We start from the raw sequence: 25,523 nt of genomic DNA on the forward strand, positions 1-25,523 counted from the left end.
AAAGTGTGCACTTTTGGGCAGGCATAATCAATCTAAGACAGTGATTAAAACCAGAGCTCAGTCTTGCTGCGAAGCTCTTATTTTTGATGGGTAAAAGCAATGACAGTGCTGCAATTCAGAGCTTTGTATTCGGCATGCATACCTGTATTTTTGCAACACAATGGTGCTGATTGAAGATAGTGCAATCGCGCTGCAAGGAGCACAGTCGGTGTGTGTGCATGGGCTGTGTGAAAGGCTTTGTCCTCCAGTCAACTTGGATTGTTAGTGCATCTCGCCAGCTGCAGTCTATAGAAAACCGAGTCTGTGCCTCAAACCAAAATAAATCTTGTTGATTTTGTTTTTGTCATCTGTAAAAGTTCAACTTATGAAAAGTGAAATTCAAGTTTTCAGATCTCTTGGCATTTTCATGAGAAGAATTAAGAAAAATAAACAATATCTGATTATTATTAATACAATCAAGAATTAAAATTGCCAAATTAATCCCAGTTTACCTGTTATTGACTAAGTAAAGACACTCAAAAACAAATGCAGTGACTAAAAAACAAGAACTAGATTACAGTGCCTATAAAAGTATTCACCCCTTTTGCTGTTTTCCTTCCTTTATTGCTTTTACAAATCAATCATATCATCAAAATGTGGCTTTATGAATATCCAACAAATTTACAAAAAAATAAAAATAAAACAAGCTACTTTTGGACGTATGTGATTCTCTTCACCATGTCCACCTTAAGAATAATTAAACCTGACCTATTTGGATAATCTGTTGACCTGACCCCATTTTCAAACATAGCGTCTTGTCTGGGGACCAAAGAACTTTCCCACAAACCTCTTGGCAAACTTAAGTCCAACCTAGCTGAGTTTTCTTCAACTGTCGCTTTTTCATTGCCACTCTCCCATAAAGTTTTGAGTAGTAATGAACCCAGGCAACAGTAGTTGTATGCAGAGTTTCTCCCATCTCATCTACTGAAGTTTGCAACTCTTTCCATGCACTCACTGGCGTCCTAGTGGCCTCGCTTACTGGACTTTTTCCTGCACAGTCACTCAGTTTGTGTAAATGACCTGATATAGACATATTTACACATGGGCCACATTCCTTTAATTTCTTGGTGATGAATTAAACTGAACTACAGGGGATGTTCAGTGTGTCAGACATAGTTTTGTATCCATCCCCTGACTACCGGGACTGACTATCTGTTTTTATTTAATTGCCATTATTTTGTAGAAATCTGTTTTCACTTTGACATTCAAGAAGGCTTTTGCCTGTTTTTTTTTTTTTTGGTCACAAAAGCCAAATTTTGTTCATGATTGATTTGTACAGACGATGAAAAGAAAAAGAAAATTCAAGGAAGTTGATTCGTTTTACAGGCACTGTTTCTGTCCTTCTAGGTTTAAGAGTTGTTTGGATTACTAGATAAAAGTGATTCAGTCTGCCAAATGGTACTTGTAGATTAACAGGTGGACTTTGGTGCCCCTGAAACAAGTTCTGAATGTCTGGAGGTACATTTGTTGGATCGCTTTTAAAACTGGGTTAGACAAGCAGGCAATGTCACTTAAAAATGAAGAGACAGTGAACGAATACTGTTTTCACATCCAAATATATATTTTTCATTAATTCTGGTGGATAACGACTGGTTCATATTTAATGCCAATCAGCATTTAATGCTATGGTTAGTTATGAATACTTTTAAAGCTTTCTGAATTTCTAGACTGGCAAAATAAGAACAATTTTAATTAAACATTAATTAAACAAGAAGGTTGCTCTTCTTAAGCAACCTTAGGAAGAGCGTTTTGGTATTTGGATAAGCATCTAACCTAACAGCAGTAAGACACATTTTGAATAGACCTACAATTTTACAAGGGCATTTAAAGTGAGTTAGAGAATAGCAGGTGAAGTAGGTTAGTCATAAATATTCAATTTGTTATTTCCCTTTGCTTCATTCATTCATTTGATTTTGCGGGCAGCAGCTGCAGGAGTCGGTACCCCAGCTTGCTGATCCTAGTTTGCAGAGTTTTATGCCCCTAGCCCCCCACACTACCCCACCACCACACATACACAAACCTCCTTCTTCTGACTGTGACATATTTAGAGTTCATTGAAGGAATACATAACGTTACTGGCAAGGCTGTCTGTGAAAGTAGGGCAAGGAATCCTGACACTACTGAGAGACTGTAGGATGCCTGCCACGATTCAGTGGAATAATTCATCGTAATATCCAAATCTTATTTTAGAGTGCATCTCCGCTTTGGCTAAAGCTTAACTTATGCATTAAAGTTGTCTCATCAATCAAATTATGTTTCTAAAATCAGTTTGTATTTGACTTTTTTCTGTTAAGTTTGAAAGGAACATCTAAACTCATCAATCAATACTTTTATACTCTTCACCGTATTTTGAAATTACCCAGTAACCAACATGTTTATGACAAAAAAATCTTGTTTGATAGGTTCAGAGGTTAAGGATGTCTCTCTAAAAAAAAAAAAAAAGACATGCACTCGATCAACAGATGCAAAGCATTTAGGCTTGATGGTGCATAAGCCGTTTGCCAGATGGCTTGGCTGATTAGAGAATGTATCCTTACAATGATGCATGATGATGCTTTTTGAAAATAATGTTCACCAGGTGCTTCTCCCTGAGTGCTGCAGAAGAAAAGAAAGTTAAACAAAACCGAGGAGAGAGAGAGGGTGGGGGGGGAAGCTGGAGATATGGAAAGAGAGAGAGGAGGGAGAGATAAATACAGTAAAAGGAAGGAAGAAACGGAGAGAAATGCGCATCCCGCTGGGTATATGTGGCAAAGAACACGCAGTGTCAAGGATGCTTTGTTTGGAATGAGAGAAGTGTGTAATCAAAGTCACTCTAATGTTCTCCTGTATGGTGCTGTTCTGCAGTGAAGACATACAAGATGCACAAGTGCACATTAGACGAAATGTACTGCAGACGCTGCAGAGCCAGGGACAACCCACTGACAGACAGACTGAATGTGGCACGACATCCTCCTGGATTCAAACACAGTTAACCCACTGATGCAGAACCCTTCCATGGTGACAAACACCAGGAAACTAATGAGCTGTTTGACGTGCTGATCTTTCTTAATACTACCTGTCCTTTGTGGCTTCTGGGCATGTGGTTTATAAAAACATTAATTTTAAAACAAGCAAGTGATGAGGAAGAATTAGTTTGGAGGTTTACATTAAATAAAGGATTAATTAACAAGCTTGTGACTGCTTATTCTAAAGATTTAACAGTGGAGTGATGCATCAGATCGGGACCGAAGCAAACAGCTGGCTAGATGAACACTTAAGAGTTTACTTTTAGCTTTAAATGGGCAGTATTATGTATTTTCAGGCACATAGTGCCATTTTGCAGCTCAGTCAAGTAACTTTGTTACCTTCAGTTGTTATAAAATTGCTGAATATAAAACATAACTTAGAAGAAATTTGACTTCACAGTTTTGTGCCTTGAAATTGGACTCTTATCTCTTTAAGAAGCTCCTGCTCTTTCCAAAACTGCCTTCAGCACTCAATAATTCATTTCCACGATGCTATTTACAAGTTTTATTAGAAGCATTGGACTGAGAAGTAGTTGGTAGGATAAGCTCAGCATACTCGGTAGTTTCACCATGTGTTTGGTAGTTGCTGCTGCTGCTAGTCTAGTGGAGCTGAGTGGGGAAGGTACAGGGTAGAGATGCTCTGTGAGGAGGTAGGTCAGCTGGAGACTGGAGCTCCTAGAAGGAGGTTTGTGGATAAGCAAGTGTTTAAGCACCCCCTAATTGTCTGGATAAATGGATAAAAACTGTTGGACTGCAGCTTTTAATGTGCAATAATAATAATAGAATGATTCAGTCTTGATACTATAAGATAAATGGGAACCAACTAATGTGGCGAAGGCTATTCTCCTGTCACATCTTTGCTTACATCATTGCTGACATCAAGAAGTCAATAGTGGGTTCCATTGGTAAAATTAGATTGTATATGAGATCATCATGTGTTTTCATTATTACAATTTCTATTCTGGAACACTTTTCTAATTTAGATGTCCTTTGTCTCAGTGTTAAAACATAAATCTTTCTACTTCATAATGACCGTGGCTTCAGTATCTCCAGGCTAACAGTAACATGAACGACCCCTACTATACATCTACACATTGCACATTAAAGATTAGATTAATTGTAACTTCAAGGGTAAAGACATTATCTTCGAGGTATTGAACATGGCCGAAAGGTTATTGGCCTTGTCCTTTTGTGTGCATATGCTTTTTACAACCAAAGTCGCAGCTCTTTCCTTACTCAGATCAGAGCTGTGAAAGAAAAACTTTCACCTGCAGCAAAGCTTCAGAAGCTGGCCTCCTCGGCGATCGGAAAGTCTGGCACATTGCTGTAGTCGCTGCACTGCATGCATAATGCCCTCAGAAGCGGAGAAGGCAAAGTGAAGGCTTCAACATATTTCTTCATATTCCTGTGCACAAGCCATTGATATCCTTACTAACACATGCACATGTATTCAACACTGTCTTTGGGGGAGCAACGCTACAGCCATCTCCTCAGGCAGGCATCAAAGCTTGTTTTCTTGTGTTTCTTTCTCTGCTCCTGGTTTGAATCATGTCCTTCTTTACTCTGTATGTGCCATCATCATTTGACTCGGAGTTTTATCATCGTACATGCAATGCTGGCACACACTCTGTCAACACAACCAAAAAAATCTGAGCTTTACAATAGTATGTGTAGAAGAATGTCGAGAACCTCCATGCACTTATACAGATGACAAAATTTCAGTTCCTCATCTTTTAATTAATGTCCCCAGTGTTAATGATTGATACATTCAGAAATTTGCTTGGTGAAGTTTTACAATGGCTATAAATAAATAAGAAAGTCTGAATTGGGATTAGTTCAAGAAGATGCAATAAATCTAAAAATTAGTACAATTTTTCTTGGATAATATGAAAGAAAGGATAACCAGTCAATAACTGGAAATGATTAACTAAAAATTGTGGTGCTTCTTTTTGTTTCCTCTCTGTTTAGATATGACTCTTTGATTATTTATTTCATAGTAAATTTCATTCTGCTTCTTTTTAACTGTGTGCTGACAAAACCTGAATTATATATCAATAAACATAAATTTGAATAACGCAGTGGTTGCCAGTCTCGGTCCTGCATGTTTTACGTGTCTCCTCACTTCCAAACATTCAACTTAAGTGAATTGGTGATTAAAAGGCCAATTAGCCAGTGAAAAACATAATAAATAGCAGAAGATTAGAGTGGGGTCACAATGTCAGGAGCAGTTTTAAGGATGTGATTCATAGAAGGACTGCACATCACTGATTATTGTCCCAAGGGCAGACGTGTAAAGCCTTATTATCACATGTAAAAGGCAGCAGTGGTAAAAATCATGCACCATAAACAGAACATACAGTATTCTGATATTTGTATGGTTATCATTCTTACAGGTATGTTCATTTAAATGAACATACATGTTGCGTTACTTCCCAGTTGATTTGCCGTAAAGATTTAAAGGGCAGTGTTTAACATCGCATGGTATTTATTGGTATGCAGACTAGCCTTTGAAAAAAGCTCTTTCTCCCATACGGAGATTTATTATTCACACCAGACAGACATTTTCTCCTTGACTGTAAATGCATCACATTTTAAATCAGTTAGATGAAAGCATCTGTTTTGAGTGCTTATTACTTGCTCCAGCAAAAGACAGTCCTTGTGCTGGTAATGACTGCACTCTACAGCACGGGCATGGCATTCCTCGATGATTTGAATGCGTAATTAGCATAATAAATACCTCTGTCATATTCGAAGACTTGCTCCATGAGGAAATCACTGCAGAGAGCAAATCAACAGTTTCCCTTCCTCAGAAGAACCGACAGTAATGTGGATATAATTTTGTATTCATGACATAAATAAATGCATGTGACATACACTTATCCATACTGTTTCACAGTGTGGACTCCCTTTGTGCCGTAGTCACGAGGAAGGAATTCTTAGCAAAGCTTCAGCTGTATAGAATATATAATCTGCTACCCAATAGCTTTGTATTCAACCATGCCCAAGTGGGAAACAACATGTCATTATTACGGACCGATACTCGCTGCGCAAGCTGACAGCCGCATGTAGATCTGCACTGTTGCATGTGCATTGTAAACAAGCTATGAATACAATTTTCCACTATAGCAAAACTATATGTCTAGTGAGGTATAAAATGGAAATGTCTTATTTTCCATTCCAGGACAGTAGGAAATACTTCTTCATTTTAGCTGAGGAGAGAAGTTTGGAGGCTTTGCTCATGCTGGTCATTGGGACATGGTGACAGTGAGGATAAAGATGATGATTCGCCACATAAATGGCCTCCACATGTAATTATAGCTTTAATGGCCATGATGTTATTGTCTTTCCTTTTATCATAAACCCATTATGTGCCTCAGGACATAAATTGTTACAAATGTATTTCCATTTTAATAATTTGAGTTTTTCTTCTCTATGGTTAACCAGAAAGTCTGAAAGATGGTAAAGTTGTACTGTTCTATTTACTGCTGTGCTGAAACAGCAGTTGCATGGAAGGGATCAGCAGTCTCAGCTATAGTGCACTGCAACAATATTAGTATCTGTTGATCTACACATCTACTGTTAAAATTTACATTGAAGTCACAATTTTCAGATGTCATGTGGTGGACAAAAATGAACAAATTCTCAGGGGCAAAAATACCGGTCTGCTGGCACGGCCACACTTGGTGTTAACTTGCAAAGTTTTGTACATAATGCCTCTCGTTTTATACATTAGTCCAATGCTACAAGATTCTCTGATTTATTGCTATTCTATTGTGCCATGTAAGAGTAGGAGAAATATTTGGTTGAAATTTCTTGTAATGATAGAAAAATGAAAGATGGTTTTCAACAAAAGTTTGAGAAATGCCTCATATTACATATTGTATTCAGGACTTTTATTCATCTTTGTAAAAAAAAAAAGAAAAAAAAATCCAATGTAACCAACTGCTTCAGACATTTTTTAGAAAAAAACGTTGTGGAAGAAAAAAAGCAAAACCACGAAGAACGAGGAGCAAGCAGGCAGGACAGAGATGAAGCTGTGCAGATGTCTAAAGCAGCCGGGTTCAATTATAAAATAATATCTAGAGTTCTGGGAACATCATAGACTGTTCAGTTTATCGTCTGAGAATCAAAAGACGATGGCAATGATGCAAACATATTAAAACATGGCTCTTGACCTAAACTGGCAAGATTGTCAAGGAGAAGATGAAGCCGAGAATCAGCCAAGAGGGTCGTAGTAACTCTGGAGGGGCAGTTTGCCACAAGCCATGTTAGGGGATACAGCAAAGATGTGAAAAATGTTGCTTTAGCCAAATGAGGCCAATTTAGAACATCTGCGCCCAAATGTCGAACAGTATGTGTGGTGGAAAACTAAAACTGATGCTGCCATGGTGATGCTTTTCTTCCGAGATAAGGAACATGATCAGAATAGATTAGAAGATGGATGGATGTAAATATATGGCAAACTTGGATGAAAAGCTATGAAAATTAGGAAGCTCAACAATATTCAGCATAAACATTTGTAAAGCTTGCACAAAAATACCCAAAAGAGTTGGTTTTCAATAAATTCAACTGGAGGGTGCTGAAAAATTAATGCTCCTCTCTCTTTTGTCTTTTGTCAAAAGATTTGAAAATGGTCCAGAATGCTCCTTCTACTTCCCAATCATCTGCTAATTTGTGTTGTTCTACCATAAAATCCCAGTAAAATCCACAAAAGCATCTGGTTGTAAAATGATAAAATGTGAAAAAGTTCAAACAGTGTTAATACTTTTGCAGGACAGTACTAGTTCCTCCACTGTCGCAACTGGTGAACATACATAAGCGTGCGCTCCCAAAACACTGCTAAGCTTTGGAAAATGAATTTGCTTGATGATGGAGAGGATACATTATCTGGTGGTACAGTAGAGTGCGTGTGGTCTGGGTACACTATAGCTGCCTCCAGCCCTCAAAGTAGGAGCGGCGGTCTCCTGGGTCCTGGTAGGAGAATGGGCTGAAGCTGCGGTCTAATTCATCACAACTTCGCAGGAAACAAGCAATCGCAGGGAGGCTTCTGAAAAAAAAGAGAAGGAAAAAGAGGAAACCTTTGCAAAAGACACAAGAAGTCTCACTGGGCCGAGAAAATTCCCCTGGTTGCCATTGTTGTTAACTGTCAGCGTCCTCCATAGCTTAAACGCTCAGACAGAAGTGATATGGAGAAGACAAAAGAGCATAGGAAATAAAAAAAGAAGAGTCATAAGTAGAGAATAATACAAGTAACAATATGCGCTGTATTTACTGGCACCTCAGCTTATTTACAGGTCCATTTCAGGGTGTACTCCGTGTGTATGTGTATGTGATTGTTTAGCTGCCGCTCACAGCGGGGTCCTTGCTGAGGTACCGGCTCGTGGGGATATGACAAGCTGCTGAAGGGTTTCCGTGACAACCTGGGTTGTCTGTCCAATCAGGGTGTGAGGGCTTCCAGATTGAGAAGTGGTCCTCTGGGGAGCTGTTCCTCAGCTGGCTCGAAATGCTTCGCCACGAAGAACATCCTTTAGAGGGAGGCCATCACAAAGTGAGAATCCGCTCCAAATGGGTACTTTGACATTCCCCGGCATAATTGGAAGCACTTTCTAAACCGAGGGGTTCTTTTAAAAATGCATTGAACAGCAGAGAACAGGATGCTTGCAATTTTGATTCCACTCATGAACCTCTCTGCAGCAGCCTGTCAGGCTTGTACTATGTATGTTACGACCAACCCATTTGTCAAACTGCCAACTTTTTTATTGTATTTTATTGTGTATGTATAAAAGTAAGAGGCATATTTGAGTATAAGCTACCTGCTCATTCAAGCAAATCTCCTTCTGTAATCTGCCTCTATCTACACCACATCGGTTTCCTTTTTTCCCCACTCTTTTTTTTTTTGGTTGCTTTTTTCTTTTTTTCTTTTCTTTTTTTTTTTTTTTTGCTCTGAAGTTGCATAGTGGTTTCATCATCCTGAGCAATAGGAGCCAGCGGGGTATCGCGCAAACACAACAGACAGGCTCATTTTTCACAGGTTGACTTCCGAGCTATTCTGCAGGATGTGTCACGACAAACGGCGGATATGTGACAGACTCACGTCGCACCCGTGTCCTTGCATTAGAGAGAGGAGGCACTATATCATGTGTGTCTGTGTGTGTTGTTTGTGACTGTGTACACCTGCATTGGATGCAGTGTTTTTTTTTCTTTGTTGTTTTTTTTAGTACCAAATAAGCCCACAGGAATGGTTTGCTCCTTATGCGGTAACGTTGAACCTCATTCCCAGCAGGCCTCAGCTCTCCGCCAGCCAACATCACCACCTCCGCCTTGCCCAGCATCGTCACCCCCATCGTCAACGGATTCACCGGCATCCCTCATCAGCCCAACGGGCACCCCGCCGTGGAGACGGTGTACACCAATGGCCTGCCGCCCTACTCCACCCAGAGCCCCACCGCCGCCGACACCCTGCAGCAAGCTTTCACTGGCGTTCAGCAATACACAGGTGGGAGACGACGAGGCCTCTGTCGCTACTTGATCTCACCTGCTCACAAATGCCAGCCGTGTTATCAGCTACAAGTTAATTACCACAGGGTGTTTACAGTGCATCAGAACACGACATCAGAGCGCCTTTGATTGGACACGTTACGCCTGTATGATCGACCTTAAGCATCCTTGACACCGTTCTCTGCAGAATCCCCTCGTTTTTTACACCACCCTCTCTTTATTTCTCTGCGCCTTCTTTCCGCAGCAATCTACCCAGCCACCACGCTGACTCCCATCGGCCAAACACTGCCCCAGCCGCCGCAGGTCATCCAGCAGCAGCAGCAGAGAGAAGGTGAGGGTGAGAGAACGTTATTACTTTCACACTTCACCCATCCCATCCTCCTGTAATGGATATAAAAAGCAGAGATGAGCATGAGAGACCAATATTGCTTTTACAGTGTACACATCTCAATTCTGTGGAATGGGTAAATAGAGTGGAAAGGTTGAGGAAACAATATTACATTTCACACCTAATCTGAGGTAACTTATACATTATATACACCATAAAAATGCAGTATAGCTAGACAGAAAGCAGTGATAATGCAGTTGTATTAAATTTTCTGGTTTTATGATCAACATAGTCATATGTTTTTTTTTCTTTTTTTATAAGTAACAATAAAATTCATTGTAATAAACCTGTAAGAAGCATGCTGCTGCAGCCAAGGGGGACAAGAGTTATGAAAATGTAGAAATGGGAAAACTGGGGCACCTTTCATAAAAATATTTAAAGTGGATCATGGTGATTTTTTTTTCTTTCTTTCTTTTTTTTTTGCTCACACCTGCTGCACAAGTTTAAAAGGAGGAGGAAGAAAGAAAAACTGTCTGATGGAAATTCTGAGATATTGCTAAAGAGTATCAATATAATAAGTTAGTACGGTATTACATGAATTACAAAAGTGTAAGAAATAGTAGTAAGGAGAATGTGTTTTTGTATTCCCATTGCCATTGTCAAAATGTTCCATCCATTGATCCATCCATCCATATCTGTGACTAACTTCCAAAACTATTACTATAAATTCATAGACTAGTTTTGTATAATACAACATTAGACCTTTTGTCTGCATGTTTAGAGGCAGATGTTCTAAGTTTTATCTTTAATTATTTGTAATTTACTCCACAAGCCTTTGAGTTACAGTTTGAGTAGCAAAGAATGGAGGAACGTATACATAAAGCAAACCTATTCTTTAGGACTGTTTTGACCCAAGTACCAGTCTTCAATAAAATGCTAAAAACCAGTTAAATAGATAATTGTCATATAATTTGCTGAGACTGGAGAAAAGAAGTTGACATGCGTTCCTCTTTTTGTCTGCTCAGGTCCAGAGGGGTGTAATCTCTTCATCTACCACCTGCCGCAGGAGTTTGGAGACAATGAACTCATGCAGATGTTTTTGCCCTTTGGTACAGTCATCTCTTCTAAGGTCTTCATGGACCGGGCAACCAACCAGAGCAAGTGCTTTGGTGAGTTACAAACTGCATGTACAGATCCATTCACAGTTGGTAAATATATGTATAAATTCTTAAAATAAAGCTTCTTTTGTTGCATTTGCATGAGCTCACGCTGAAAAGCTGTTCATAATCCAACCTTTAATTTTAGAGAATTTATTGAGTGAGGAGAAAGAAACATTATGTTAAGAAATAATAGAAACTTAATGTTGCAACAATTGATGGTTGCCTAAGAATGGAATGCAGCTGACATTTTAATTTGTGCTTTAATTTTTTAAGCTAGTCACTTTACAAAAAGGGAAAGATAATATAAAGATGGAATATAAATAGAGGTGCAAAATCTCCAAAGCAAACTGTTAATGTGAGGAAACACCACAAGTTTTTTTGTTTTTGTTTTTTTTTTGTCAGATTTTACCCATGATTCCCAGTTTGGAAATATCTGCACTAATGTCCTCTTGTTGGGAACTGTCTACACTGCTAATTGGCACAAATGTCTGTCTGTGTGAGTGGTGAAGTCACAAATCCAACCCAACCTCAATTGAAGTCAATTAAACATGTTTGAATATTTGAGCTGAATTTTGACCCAGTCAGGTAGTGTGAACTGATTGCTGAGTTAGCTGTGTTGCCAATAATCACTAACAAAGGAAGGATGAGACACTGAATGTTGTTTTCAGAGCAAGATTCTCATCCATTTTTGTCTACGTCTTCCTCGTCTTCTTCTCTTCGATTTCTCCCACTGAGCTCAATTTCTTTGAATAAATTTCAACCGGGTCAATCGGTGAACAGGAGGAGGAGGTTTGAACAACAACATGGTTTTCTGGAGGACTTAAATGGAACAATACACATCTTTCAGATAAAATTAAGATTGAACACTTCTTCTCCAAGCACTCTAGACCAGAGTGCTGGACTGATATGAAACAAGAATAAGAATAATTATGTGAAAAAGTGCCTTGTTTCTTTCAATGCGCATTGAGTATCTGTGACGCTTTGGGCCTGTTTCTCTTCCAAAAGTCCTGGGAACCTGGGAACAGAGCATGATGTACTATTTGAAACATGAGAACTTTTTAAAATACTGATCCATTTGCACTTTCTTAGTTAAGTGTAAATGATTTGTCATTCCGGCAGGAAAACTATAATATATGGTTATCAATCAATCAATCAATCAATCTTTATTTCAGACACAAAAGAGGTCCATAGTAAAACAAAAAGAAAGGAAAAAAAAAAACAAAAAGAAACATGACAGTCACTGAGCCACAAATAAATGATGACGCCAATGTTTCCACAATCTTGAGAAAAATCTCACTGTACTAAAAACAGGGTTTACTAAAATTGCTATTATATTATTGTATGACACGGGTAATCTACACATACATTTATACATGAGATTCCTGAGCGCAGCTGCACATGTGGGAACAGCGTTATGTGCAAACATGTGGCTGGCACTGCTCCATCTAGGCACTTTGAGTAAGAGCCTCAGGCCATCATTGTATGCCACATAAAGTTTGTGCAGGCTACTTTTTTTATATCTTCGCCATAGATGGGCTGTGTAAAATGAAGTTAAAATGGTTATATCAACACAAAAATATTTCACTAAATACCCAATCGACCTTTTCTCCCTGACTTGAATTTCATGGAGAAAGAAAACTTGTGGGATGAGCTAAGTAGTGTTTAGTTGTTTTTGTTGAGCTATATGATTATGGTCATTGTCTTTTATGCATATGTCTCATATCGCTTACTGAAAATCTAATTTGAAAACATTAAAACATTTAAGACACTCTTTTCCATAACCTATTCTGACTGTGACAGCATTTGACAGCCCACAGACTGCGAGGATTGATCGTCGCCCAGACAAACCGAGTTGAATTTGCATCTTGATGACTGCTTGTGCTTTGGCATGAGGACCGAGTAAAAGATGCTCCGAGTGCATTGTTTCCAAACTGGCCTGGATGCAGTCGATCAGAGTCAATGTCCTTGTTTCGTTTTGGCAGATGACTGACCCGGAAACCTTCAGGCACTGTGTCAGCATCTTCGTAACTGTTCTGTAACCGCTCGTTTCTGTCGATACCTGCAACTGCTGAGGCCGAACCGCATACCTCCACGCTTCAAGTCGTCATTTAGCTTCAGCAGACTGACTTCACCTCACAGGCACCTGAAGAGCTGGACGGTGACGCTTCATGGGCGGACCGGATTGGGGGTGATTGTGGAGCAGCAATTGTTTTTACTCAAATGGAACCGCAGAAGCCCAATGAAGTGTCCCTAGTGCTGAATGCTTTTGTTTGAGTGAGAGGCTTAATATTAGATACTCCTGAAAGAAGATCTATTTGCAGTATTGACGAGCAGCTGCAATAGACATTCACATCAAGGCGGCAGCACTTTGGTACAATTAATCTATAAATGAGGAAGAGAGAATACTCTTAAATTGATGAGACTCATCATCAAAACAAGTAGTCTTTGATGAGACTATGGGGTCTGTGCCTGCTTCAGCTCTCGTTTCACCACCCTAAATGTGCTTAGTTGCAGGTGGCTTGTAGGAGGTCACATCCTTTCACTGCCGTTGTTCTTTTTTCAGACTTTCATGTTGGCCTCATCTTCTCTGCCAAGCTTTCACCCCTAATGGGCCGAACCAGATCCAGGAAGGCCAGCCACAGTCTCTCCCAGGTGGCTGTGGACGCGCAGAGGCCCCTGTTGTTTTTTTCACGGGTCATTAACTGTACCTAATGGCACCGCAGACACAAGGGAGAACATCAAGCAGAGACACACTCCGATGCAGTTTCTGGTCCCTGAAATCTGAAAGCTTACTTTTTCTACTTGATGGAAACAGTATATTCAGCGTAGGTTTGAGGAGTGGGGAGTTTTGGAGGAAGATGTGCTGATGGGTTTGCGTCTACCTCGAAACTTGTCAGTTTGTTTTTGTTTACATTGAACTTTTATTTTACCGTTACATGCTATACTTGTTAGCTGAGTTTAAAATACGTTGCTTTGCAAAGCTCATACATGCCTTTGGAGCTTTTGAGGTTACGTCCCATTATAACCACACACTTTGAGAATTGGGATTTTATGTCAAAGACAAAGTAGCAATTGCTTTTGAAGAGGGTTGGCAGTGGCAAATGGTTTAAAAATATTCATACGTTTGTATTCTGGCCCCCAATTCAATATTTTGTTGAACAACAAAATCTTGCTGTCTTGTTGCTAGGTGGTGTAATAATACCCAACCAGCATTGCACATCTAAAAACTGAAACTTTTTGTATTTTTCAAAATGGTGTAAACTCAGTCACAGATCTCACAATTAAAAAATAGATCTGGACTTTGACTGGGTCATTCTAATACACTACTATGCCATAATCTGAACCATTTCCTTGTAGTTCTGATTGTATTCTTTTGGTTGTTGTCATGCTGGGAGGTTAAACTCTGCCCCAGTCTCAAGTTATTTGCAGCTTCTGACAAGTTTTCTTCCATAAAACAAGTCTCCTGTCTCTGTTTAAATAAAGCATCCCCCTATATAATCTTATGTGTTGGTCAAAATTTATTTTTTTATTCTCATCTGACCAGAGCACCGTCTTCCACGTATATGTTTTTTGTGTTTCCCTTTACTAATATACTTCACTTTGCTTTTGTTTAATATATAGTTTAAAATATCGACATTTGTTACTGTAATGTGATATAAAGTAAAAACGTGCCCAATAAATTATATAAATTCTCAAAGCATCATGGTCAGCATGGTCTGTAATATTAAGCACTTTTACTTAAACTCTTTTAGCTGGTAATTCTTTTCTATTTTCCAATTTTCAAATCTACTCATTAATGGAATTTTTTTGTTAGCAAGAATTAGTAATCTGATGTTTTGTTTTATTATTTAACTGAAATAGGCTGTTGCTTTTCGTACTCTACAACATGTGCCTCAAAAACCACAGAGCAGCTTAATATTACATGTCTCCTGTACAAAGGAGTGTGATGTGTTTTGGCAGCAACAGCTCCAAACATGTCCCAAAAGCTCTTTCTTTCACATAGTTACTTTTTTGGCTTAAAGCTTATTTTGGACATCATCCTGACCCTTTCTTCTTGTAAGTTTAATAAATTTGATCTGTTTCCTAACAGGTTTTGTCAGCTTTGACAACCCTGCTAGCGCACAGGCAGCTATTCAGGCCATGAACGGCTTTCAAATCGGGATGAAGAGGTTGAAAGTCCAGTTAAAGAGACCGAAGGATGCCAGCCGCCCTTACTGACACAGCCTACCTTCAGTATTCACTGCAGCAGCACAGGTAAGCCCTGAAAATGGTGGGAGCCGTTTATTATGTAATGAAACTATGTAATTGTTTCAAAAATACTGCAAAACTCAAAGGTTTATAAATACGAAGCTAGGGATGTATTCACTCCTGACACATTTGGTTTGCTTTAAAACCAAATGTGTTTCGTTCATTTTGTCCATTGGTCTGCACCTTTAGTGCAGGTGTGAATACTCTTAAAGGAGAGCCATTATGTAAAATTTACTTTTTTTAGCTTTATGTCATAAAACTGTGCTCTGTCCCACCACCATGATTTCTGTCCAATGGGATAGATTTCTTTACAAATTATAGCAAACTGCACCAAGAGCAAAAAATAAATAAATCTGCTTTTGGTCCACACTAAAGAAGTGGACCCAAAGACTTTTCTAGTGTGAATACACCTTTAGATCTCACCATCAACACCCATGTACCTTTAAACAGTCGCCTAGCACTCTTAAATTGTAAATAATGTATGTACAGAAAGCAGGAGAAGGCGATAAAGAAGAGCAGCAAAGTCCTTTCAGGAATTCCTTTCGCCAGTTTGTCATGTAAATAAAAAATGACATTTAAAAAGAGTCCTGGAGGTCAAACAAAGGTCAGGGAAACTTTCCAAGAGAAACTTAATGTTCTACTATGCAACTGAAGCCTGACAAAGTGTGACTTTGCTTTGGAGAATCGGGAGTAGAATGTAAAAATGAGCATCTAAAGAAGCTTTACAGAATCTGAACTGATGAGTAAAAATAGAACCTACAGTCTGATATGCGCACAGATATGTGTGCAGAATTTTTTTATCATTACAAATCCTTAACTTTCTAGTACAAAGGTATCAAACATGCTTGGGCGGTGATGTACCAAAGAAATGAGGTACATTTGACTGACAGATGGTGCCAAGGAAATATCACTTCATCCTGTAAGATTAGAAAAAAAAGGAAAGAGGAAAAGCAAATGTTAAAAGAGCTTTAACATTTGACAGATGTTAAAGCTCTCTGTCAAAGCTTTAATAGATAGCTTTGAAACAACCCCCCTCTATGAATCCTATAATTGTGCATCATAAATAAGAGAGAAGAAAATTATATATAGGTTCTTAAATATTTTACAAATAATCAAAAAAGTGTGGTCTGCCTTTATGTTTAGACACCAGAGAAAATTATTTGTGGCTACTAAAACTGTTACCTATTCTTTATTGCAATAGATTCAGATTCAGCTTCAATTGTATCTCAAACAAAGCAGTTCTACTCAATTGGGTGAACAAAGCTGTGTAGACAGCAATATTCATGTTTAGCCATGAATTCTTCATTGAGCTTGACTTCAACTAGGCTGTTACAAAACAAAACTTTTTTTGTTTTGTTTGTTTTTTTGTCGTCTAAACATCAAAATATTGCTGTTTTATTGTCTTGTGGAAAGTTGAAATTCTTCCCAGGCCCCACGTCTTTACTAGGTTTTCTTTTCCCCAAAGCATGATACAGCCATCATCATGTTGTACCACCAGTTATATCAGCACAGATTTAATTACGTTCTATTAAATAATTAAGCCTGGTTCACGCGGCAAGATAATTAGGCTGATTTTTGACTCAGTTTTCCCCTTCTTAATATCTAAAGGACACTCCGATTATCGTGATGGCTACCGTCTGCGATGTATTAGGGGTGATCTAGTCTGCTTGGAAGGGCATCAGTAGCGCTTCGACCTCAAATCGAGGATATTTAACCTGTTGGATTGTCTTGGCCTGATATCCCAGCGTGTGGGGTGTTCCCTAAGGACAAACGAGCATGCAGCCTGCTATCTGTGATGTGTAGCCAATCAGAGAGCAAAGTGATGGAAACACAGAGGAAAATCCGCAAGACAGCACACGAAACAACTGCCACTGCAGAAAGTCAAGTGGAAGTTGCAGACATCTTTTTTGTATATTTTCCCTGTTAAAAATTGTCCACAAACATGGTTTCTTCCTGGTGAGTCATGCTGCCAGGTTTTTTTTTTTTTTTACATGTGTTTGAATGCAGGAAATCTGTTTGTGTGTAGTGCGTTGTTTTTGTTGTGTGGCTGTACACCACACACACACACACACACACACACACTGCTAGAGCTTTGATTTTCTTTTTGTCATGTCTGGGGTCTCAGGTTTTGAAAATCAACCGACAATTTTAAGATCTTGCCATGTGAACTAGGCATTGGGTGACTTCTGAAGCCAATTGGTTGCTTTGAGTGCAACTGTATGCTGCAATCTTCAAATATAAAGTGGTAATACACTTTGAAAGCTATCTGTTAATTTCATTCCACTTTGAAATTATGTAACCCGCCCCCCAACATACACACACACACCCCCACACACATGCACACCCCGTACAACTGTGTGTTTGAAGAAAACCCTGATAGCTTCTACAATTAGCAGCATTTTGAAAGACATGGGCATTATGCAAACAAAGCACAAATATAAACTGTTGATGGATGCAAAGGGGACATATTTAGAGCAGATTATTCCTAATGACGTCACTTTTTTATATATTTTATGGCCCAAAATATGACAGAAGTGCATTTAATATTAAGATGCATTCATTTTCCAATTAAATGGAAAATATCTTGACCTATTTCATTTTGGTTCAAGATATTTAAAGTCAGGGGACATTTTTCGCAATGTGGGTCCTGTGATTTTGTCCTATCATTTTAAATCTCATGTGTATTGTCAGTAAATGTAAGGCTAAGCATAGAATGTGCAAAAATACAGAGTCCAGGGGTTGATTTTATTATGGGGCACATCGTGGGCATATTAATTGTGGGAAAAATCTGTCATCATTGTGATTGACAAAGACGGATTCAGTGTAATGGTCTGTTCAGACCATTACACTGATATAATGGAACCATACTGAAATATCCAAAGTTTAAAGAAATGGATCTTTGGATTGACAGTTTAATGAGCAGTGAAATTTAAAATCGCTCCTTTCTTTTTTTCCCCTTCTTTCTCTGTGTTTCTTCTTCTCGCTTCTTTTTTTCCCAGAGTTTAGAGGACACACGTGAAGATATCTGGGAGGAGGTCAGCTTTTTTTCTTTGAGAGCAAGCATATGTTTTAAAAAAATCAACACGTGAGGAGTTTTGGGAGACATATCAACACTTATCAACACAAGAGGATACAGGTTAGAGCAGTAACAGGAGGTGTGGCAAAAGGAAGGAGGAAAAACGGCGCTTCGATGGGGACTTAACAGCAACAGATGGCACAGAACAGCGAGAAGAAGGAAAAACTGGAAAAGAGACACGACGGGACTGAACAACAGAACTTTTTCTTGTTAAGACTTGAATTGTTAAGTAAGCAACAAACAAAAAAGCAGCAACAACAAATAGATTTCTATATACATATTATATACACACATATATATATATATATATATACATATATATATATAAGGAACAAAGAGGCGCTTGTGGCTTTTACTGGACAAATGAGGGTTAAAACTTGAAGATAAAAAAAAACAGTGGAGAAAAGAACCAATTCTACACGTCCACTGACAGACTTTCTTTCTCTTTCCCTCTTTCTCTTATTCTCTCACCGTCTCTCAGCAAGCGCAGAACTATGACTCTTGGAGGTCACTGAGGTTTCCAATAGCAAAAGTAGAACTGCAATTCTTTCACCCCTAAGGGACCAAAGGACCAAACATTTTTATTGTTCTGAACAGCGATATATATATATAGTATTAATGATACTAATACTACAAACTACTACTAATAATATTACAAGTTAAACTTAAGAAGAAATACTAGCTTCAGGTTGAAAAAAAAAAAGAACAAGGGTTTTTTTTTGTGGTTTCCTTTTACCTTTATAGCTACCGGGTTGGAGAAGAATAAAAGCAAAAATAGAAAATGTATAAAAAAAATAAATAAATGAAGCTGTACTATTTTAGCAGTATAGAAGATATGGGTTAGGCATTGTGTCGGGCATGTTCAGATATGTTTATTTATTTATTTATTTATTTTCCTGATACATCAGCATTCCCAGCATTTCATCTCAGAAGCGTGATCTTTGTGTTTTTGAGTCACGTTTTATCAAAAAGGGGAAACAAAAGTGTTGAAGCAAAGAAAGGACAGAAAAAAAAAACTCAAACAGGACCACAAATACCGACCTCAGTTCAATTTCAAATCCTCTATCTTCACTGCGAATCATTCCATGGCATTAGTAAACGCCTTGACAGGGCAGATGATCTGACCAGGAACTACTGTGGTGAAAGTGCCACCTCTCTTGGGTCGAGCCCTCGCCCACTGCCAAGCCGCTCCAGCTCCTTCCAGCAGGTGAGAGCAGAAACGCCCGCCCCCTCCCATCACTTTTCCTCCTTCACGTCAAAGTGCCAGTGTTACTGTCTATTAACAGGGATTATCAGTGGATGAGGGAGCCCTGAAACTAAACCAGGACATAATTACGATAATGATAATATTGATCAGACGGAAGCGGCACTGCAGGGCCAGAAATGCACAATCGATTGTCACATTGGCAGTTCGAAGAAGCTGAGTGACAGAGCTGATCCGAGGCTCACTGGAGTCTTTTTGTCTCCCTTCATAGAGTGCTTGCAAAGTGTTCATATTTGTCTTAACATATTTTCATGTTATAGCATGAAAACATGCTAAAACAGGCTTAGGATTTCTACCACAATAGAAAAAGACACAGTCGGGACGTCAAGTGAAAACTTAATACCCAAACTACCACACACTTCACCTTAGAATGGGCCATTCTAACATTTTTATCTAAATAATTATTTTCTTGTTATAGCTGTATATTTGATGATGTCCCAGGTTTTCTTGTAGATTGGAGTCTGCATTTAAAGACACCTAAGCTGTTTTTGTTTTGTTTTTTTGATTTTTTTTAGGTAACTGTGCATTATAATTGCACAGTTAGAGCTCATACACAGTGAAAGACAGCTTGGCATTAACAGCTACTGCAGGTGAAATTCAGACCAAAATGATCCATCAATTAGAGAGCAGGAGGCCTAGAAGTGCTGCTGCCTCTTCAGAAGGACAGTTTGCCGTCAGCGATGGTCACACACAGCCCCGGTGCGGTGATGACGTGCCACGGCATGCTCTGTAAGACACGATCTATCAACTAAACCAGAGTCATCCTGATCTAAGAAACACATTCAGTTGACCTGAGATGAAATCTTTCTCTTCAAAGGCTTCTTTTAGACTGATTAACTCCTCCCCTCCTCTTCTTAGTGAGGCTTTCTCTCTCTTTTTTTTCTTCTTAAATGCCATTCCATGACTCAGTTTGCTCTTTGAAGCCTTTTGCCCCCTCAGGACTCACTGAGATTTCGGCGCTTTCATCGACGTTCCAAACTTTAGGCACATCAGCACTCCGGACACTGCACCGCAGCACCCGTCCTGCAGAGACTTCAGACAAAAAGAGATGACTTTGCCTCTGTGGTTTGGTTACAACAAAAATGTTTCCACTAGAGCGACTCTCCAGATCCTGACGACTGTACCCCTGCTTTTGATTACTTTTGGCTCAGCTGCTCTTTATCCTCATGTGATTCCTGCTTCACTGGATCAGAGTTGTTATTATTATTATAAGAAAGAGGGATCAGGAATCTTAGTAGGTCTCACTGCTGTTCATTGTACGTTGCTCTGCTGCCAGCAGTGTGTAGATGCTGTACGAAAGTGTTTTGTTACATATGCCTTTTCTCATCATGAATTGCCAAATTATGCAAGCATATCCATTGCAGTTCCTCATCAGATTTTAAATATGTGCCAGATTTCCTTAAAACGTAGTCTTATAAATATACTTATTTTAGAAAACTCTTTAGCAGATTGAAATATTTGATTTTGTGATATAGGATACCACTGTAGGAAAAGGGTCAGCTCCCTCTGAAATGATATACGATATAGATTTCCTGTGAAAAGGTTAGATTTCTTATATATTTGCCAGAAGACAGCTCCTTTCCCTCGGCGAGTAAATGTGAGTTTCCATGCTCGCTGTCAGGACGAAGCAGCTTTAGGAAGCTGTGATATATGCCCTGCTTCCTCTAGGCCATCCAGAGCCTTATAAACCCCTGTCAAAATATGTCTTTCTCATGGGATTTCTCCTCAAGAGAAGTTCTTTTTTTTTTTTTTAATTATTAAAATCAAATTAGATTTGGCCTTGAACACAGCTTGAGAAAAGCAAATTAAAGATGACAGGTGGAGCTGAAATGGAATGTTCTTGAATTTTGTTAAGTTCTTTGATGCACACTCTTAGAAGGAAAAGGACATAAAAACATATTTAAAAAAGAATGATAAATCCTCAATGTGAGAAACAAATATTGCCAGAGTTTGTCCCCTTGAGATAAGAACAGGTGCATCAGTCAGTGATCACAGTGCTTACTGTGAGTTTCAGGGACGTTTAGGTCGTCAACATCTGTGAATGGCTTATAAAAAGGGAACTGGCAGTAGTGATTTCTATAGTTTTCTAATTAAGTTGCATGCGATTGAGCTAAAATTGATCTCTTACATACTTTTCACTCTTGCATCCATTGTTTTTAAAATCATTTCTTCTGTTAATATTTATCATGCTACCATGGTGCCCTTTTTTTAATCTTCTGAGCATGCTCAATAGGGGCCGGGAGGGATGAAGATTATGAATATGGTATTGCTCGTATTAACAATATGATTCTTTACCTATTGTTTGAATGCTGAGGATAGTAGCTTATTATAAATATGAATCTTGTATAATATGAAAAATCAGCACAGGACCCTTTTTCTTTGGGTTACGTAGAGGTTAGGGGGTTCAGACGGGGAAGGAGAGGGAGGGGACTCGCTTTATGAAGACATTAACTTTCTGGTTTCTCAGCACAAAAACGGACAAAGACAGAGAAGCAGCAGTATGATGAATCTCAGAACCAGTCTTTAAACCGGAAGGATACAACAAATGCTGTTTACAGGTAGAACTTGTTTTTCTTTTAGGTTTTTTTTTTCTTCTTTTTTTTTTTTTTTAAGCAGAGCGCCACCTGTTTTTGTGGCAGCATCAGTACAGCATGGATTAACTGACAGGGAAAGCAGTATCTTTTTATAATAAAAAAATTTAAATAATAATGACTAAAAAAAAAAATGTGTTCTGTATTAGCCTGAGAAACCAAACTTTTTTCCCCTGTTAAAATTTCTTAATACTTGCTGCTTAGATTACTTCATATTAATAATTGATGATTTAATAATTTTATAATTAATTACCTGGTCAAGTGTGTAACTTGATGTTTATTTATCAATTTATTTATTTATTTATTTGCTTCTTATTTAATTTATTTATTAATTTGTCACTTTATTTATTTTATGGTTATGGTAAGATAAAGATATGTGTCAAAAAGAAATGGTTATTGGAACTTTTCTCTTGTTCTCTCCTTTTTTTCCAATTTTACAATAAAAAAATCAAACTGGGTGGTTTTGTTTCTTATAGTTCATTTGGACCAACTGGAGTGCTGATCCACACTCAGAAGACAGGGGGAGTCCTTGCACAAGGAATTGCTCCCTCACTCCACCCAGCATCTCAAGGACCTTGAAAGTTCAGGGGACGCAGATGCTGCAGCCTCCTTGGGCTCATCACCTCAGAGCACGTCTCTCACACCCTGCTCATGTTTAGTGCTGCAGCTGTGATATGTGTGCAACAGCCCCTTAAACAACCCTGCAGCCACATCATTTTTAATGTGTTATTTTTAAAAATGTTTTATGACGGAGATAGTTTAAAAACCAGGCATCTCAGAAGGAGTTAACTGTGGGGCTCCTCTTAAAAAGCCGGAGTGCTGAAATCGTAGCCATTTAATGTTCATTTAAAGCTCAGTCATGTAGTATCCGAGAAGATTTTCTTCACTGTGTCAAGATGGAAGCCGAATGCTTTTCTTTTTTTTTTTTTTTTACGTGAAAGAAGGTCAGCTGGAATATCTGTAAGAGGGACTGGATTTAAAACTTGCATCAGGCAAATATTATCGGGGAAGTGTCACAGGAAGGGTTATGTGAGATTAACTTATCTTTTTCTTAATCTGTAAGATTAAGAAAAAGATAACGAATATCCATCCAAATATAAAAAGCAGGGCATAAGTTGTTGTAAGGAGGACAGCGGGTATCTGTCAACCGCGCGCACCGCCTGGATGCCAGGAGCTAAATTTGATGCAACATCTGTTGACAGCTGAATTGCCCCTCCACATACATCTTGTAATCATCATCCTCCTACATGAGGAGTCGCTGTAACAAAAGCAGCAGCTGAGACACAAGATATATAATTTGTTTGAGGAGCGGCTTCAAATGGGGGGAAGAAAAAAAAACTGTAAAAAAAAGAAAAAAGTAGAGCCACTGGCTCATGAAATAAATTGTCCCAATTACAATAAAGTGTGGCTCTTGGTCAGTGTGAGCGGCAGGCAGTTCATCTTTATTACAATCAGTTAATGAAAATCAATCCCCCTCCTGATAAACTCTTATCTCCACGGCCTTTGCGCACCCCCCGTGCCTGGGAGATAATAAATTAGGGTAATATTGCCTTTGATGAGGGAGTGAATTGCAAATTATTGTAACTTTCCAAGATTTATGATGCAGATGCTTAATTTCCGAGACGAGTTTTTTTTCAGGGCGTCAGGGTGCAAGGGGGCCATTTGTTAAAAGTTTGGTGACTTGTGCTCGTTAATAAAAATACACACTCAGACAGCCAGGTGTTCTCAGCTGTTTCCCGGCTGATGCAGCTCGCAAGAACAAGAAAGAAATACTGTAAATCCACACTTCAGTTTTGCAGATGTACAATGCCTTGCAAAAGTATTAATACTCCTTGAATGTTGTAGCATTTTGTCACACATTTTGTCAAGCACAAACTGCAATGGATCATTTTGATTTTATGAGACAGGAATGCACAAGATACCACATCATTTTGAAGTGGAAGGAAAAGTTAAAATCTTGTAACTTTTTTTTTTTGCACCCTTTCTTTTGACTTCCAAGTTGGATTGAACCTGTGTATGTGCACAGAAAAGGGTTAGGGTTAGAGTCTTGTCTTGATTTTTAAATGTATTTTTTATTGGCTTCCACTGGCTTTATTCTAACACATGAATATGCTTTGATGTAAAACCATTCCTTTTTAGCTTAGGCTGTATGTTTGGGGATGTTGTCCTTCTGGAAGGTGAACCTCTGCCCCATTTTTAGTCCTTTTCAAGCCTCGAAACGCTTTTCTTTCAGTCTTTTCCTTTATTTAGCTCCATTATCTTCCCACCAACTTCAACTATGTCTACTTCAAGATTCCTGGCAAACTAAATTACACTCCTCATTGCTTCTAAATTCTTCCAAAAACATCTTTGTTCTTCTAGATTTGTGGATTGCACGAACTAATTGTTTAATTACTCCTTAACTATGAATCCCTGCTGCTCCTCCAGAGTTACCATGGACCTCCTGTCTGTTCATCTGAATGATGCTCTCTGGTGAACCACTATTTTGTACAGATGTTCAAAAGCTTGAGATAGTGCTTTATAGCAAGGACCCAATCCTTCTTCAAGGGAGACTCCTTGAAGATATCCTTCTTCAAGGATTGGGTCCTTGCTACAACTTTTATCTCTGACCTGAACAGTTTTTTTATTCTGATTTTAAATTACACATACATTAATCGTCTTTTTTTTTCTTTTTTTTTTTTTTTTTTTACAATTAGGGGCCTTCTAAGAGCATTTGGATCCATTAAATTTTATTTCAGTGTACCAGAGTTGAGGGCTCACTGCAAAAAGCACTACATTTTTCAGACATATATTTGGAAATATTTTGAAAATTGTGTTGTTTTGCTTTACCTTCCCAAATGTTGTGCTTGTTTAGCACATACACCCCCTATAAATTACAGTTGTCAAGCCACAAAATATGACGGTTCAACGGGTATGAATACTTTTTGCTAGGAGCAGTAACGGTAAACACACGGCCAAAAACAGAAACCCCATGCAATGCAATGTGTTTACTAAAGTAGCTGTCAATCAGGCAGCCCGCCCCCCCCTTTCTCCACATCTCTATCACACAAACCAGGAAAGTATGATTCGATATGTAGGTCAATATGCGTGCTGCACTGAGCCAGCGGGTGAGATATGTCTGGTTTCTCACTGTCACTCTGATTATTGAGGAGACACAGAAAGATTGAGTTGGTCAAGTATGAGAGAGGCTGCAGTATAAGAGATAGCTGTATGATTGCTGCCACTAGATTTCAGAAGCCACATACACACACACACACACCCACACGCACACGGGCTGAAACTTTCCAGAGAAATGAGAAACTTCTCACTCTTTG

The 25,523-nt window shown here is 38.7% G+C and overlaps 1 protein-coding gene across 11 annotated transcripts in view; it reads left to right on the top strand.

Moving 5' to 3' along the window:
- The window catches only part of celf5a (cugbp, Elav-like family member 5a), a 237,618-nt gene extending 214,951 nt beyond the window's left edge, over positions 1–22,667 (top strand). For 4 of the 11 annotated variants that reach the window (XM_032572040.1, XM_032572037.1, XM_032572043.1 and 1 more), the window contains exons 8-12: positions 9,325–9,540; positions 9,787–9,879; positions 10,896–11,039; positions 15,121–15,284; positions 18,278–22,667. In XM_032572040.1, coding sequence (XP_032427931.1) covers positions 9,325–9,540; positions 9,787–9,879; positions 10,896–11,039; positions 15,121–15,248 — 581 coding nt within the window. In that variant the 3' untranslated portion in view covers positions 15,249–15,284; positions 18,278–22,667. The remainder of the gene's footprint in view (positions 1–9,324; positions 9,541–9,786; positions 9,880–10,895; positions 11,040–15,120; positions 15,285–18,277) is intronic. The other 7 variants (XM_032572045.1, XM_032572038.1, XM_032572044.1 and 4 more) reach the window with 3 other exon arrangements.
- Positions 22,668–25,523: the final 2,856 nt, after the last annotated feature.

Source organism: Xiphophorus hellerii, chromosome 9 (genome assembly GCF_003331165.1).
Source record: "Xiphophorus hellerii strain 12219 chromosome 9, Xiphophorus_hellerii-4.1, whole genome shotgun sequence".
Taxonomy (NCBI): domain Eukaryota; kingdom Metazoa; phylum Chordata; class Actinopteri; order Cyprinodontiformes; family Poeciliidae; genus Xiphophorus; species Xiphophorus hellerii.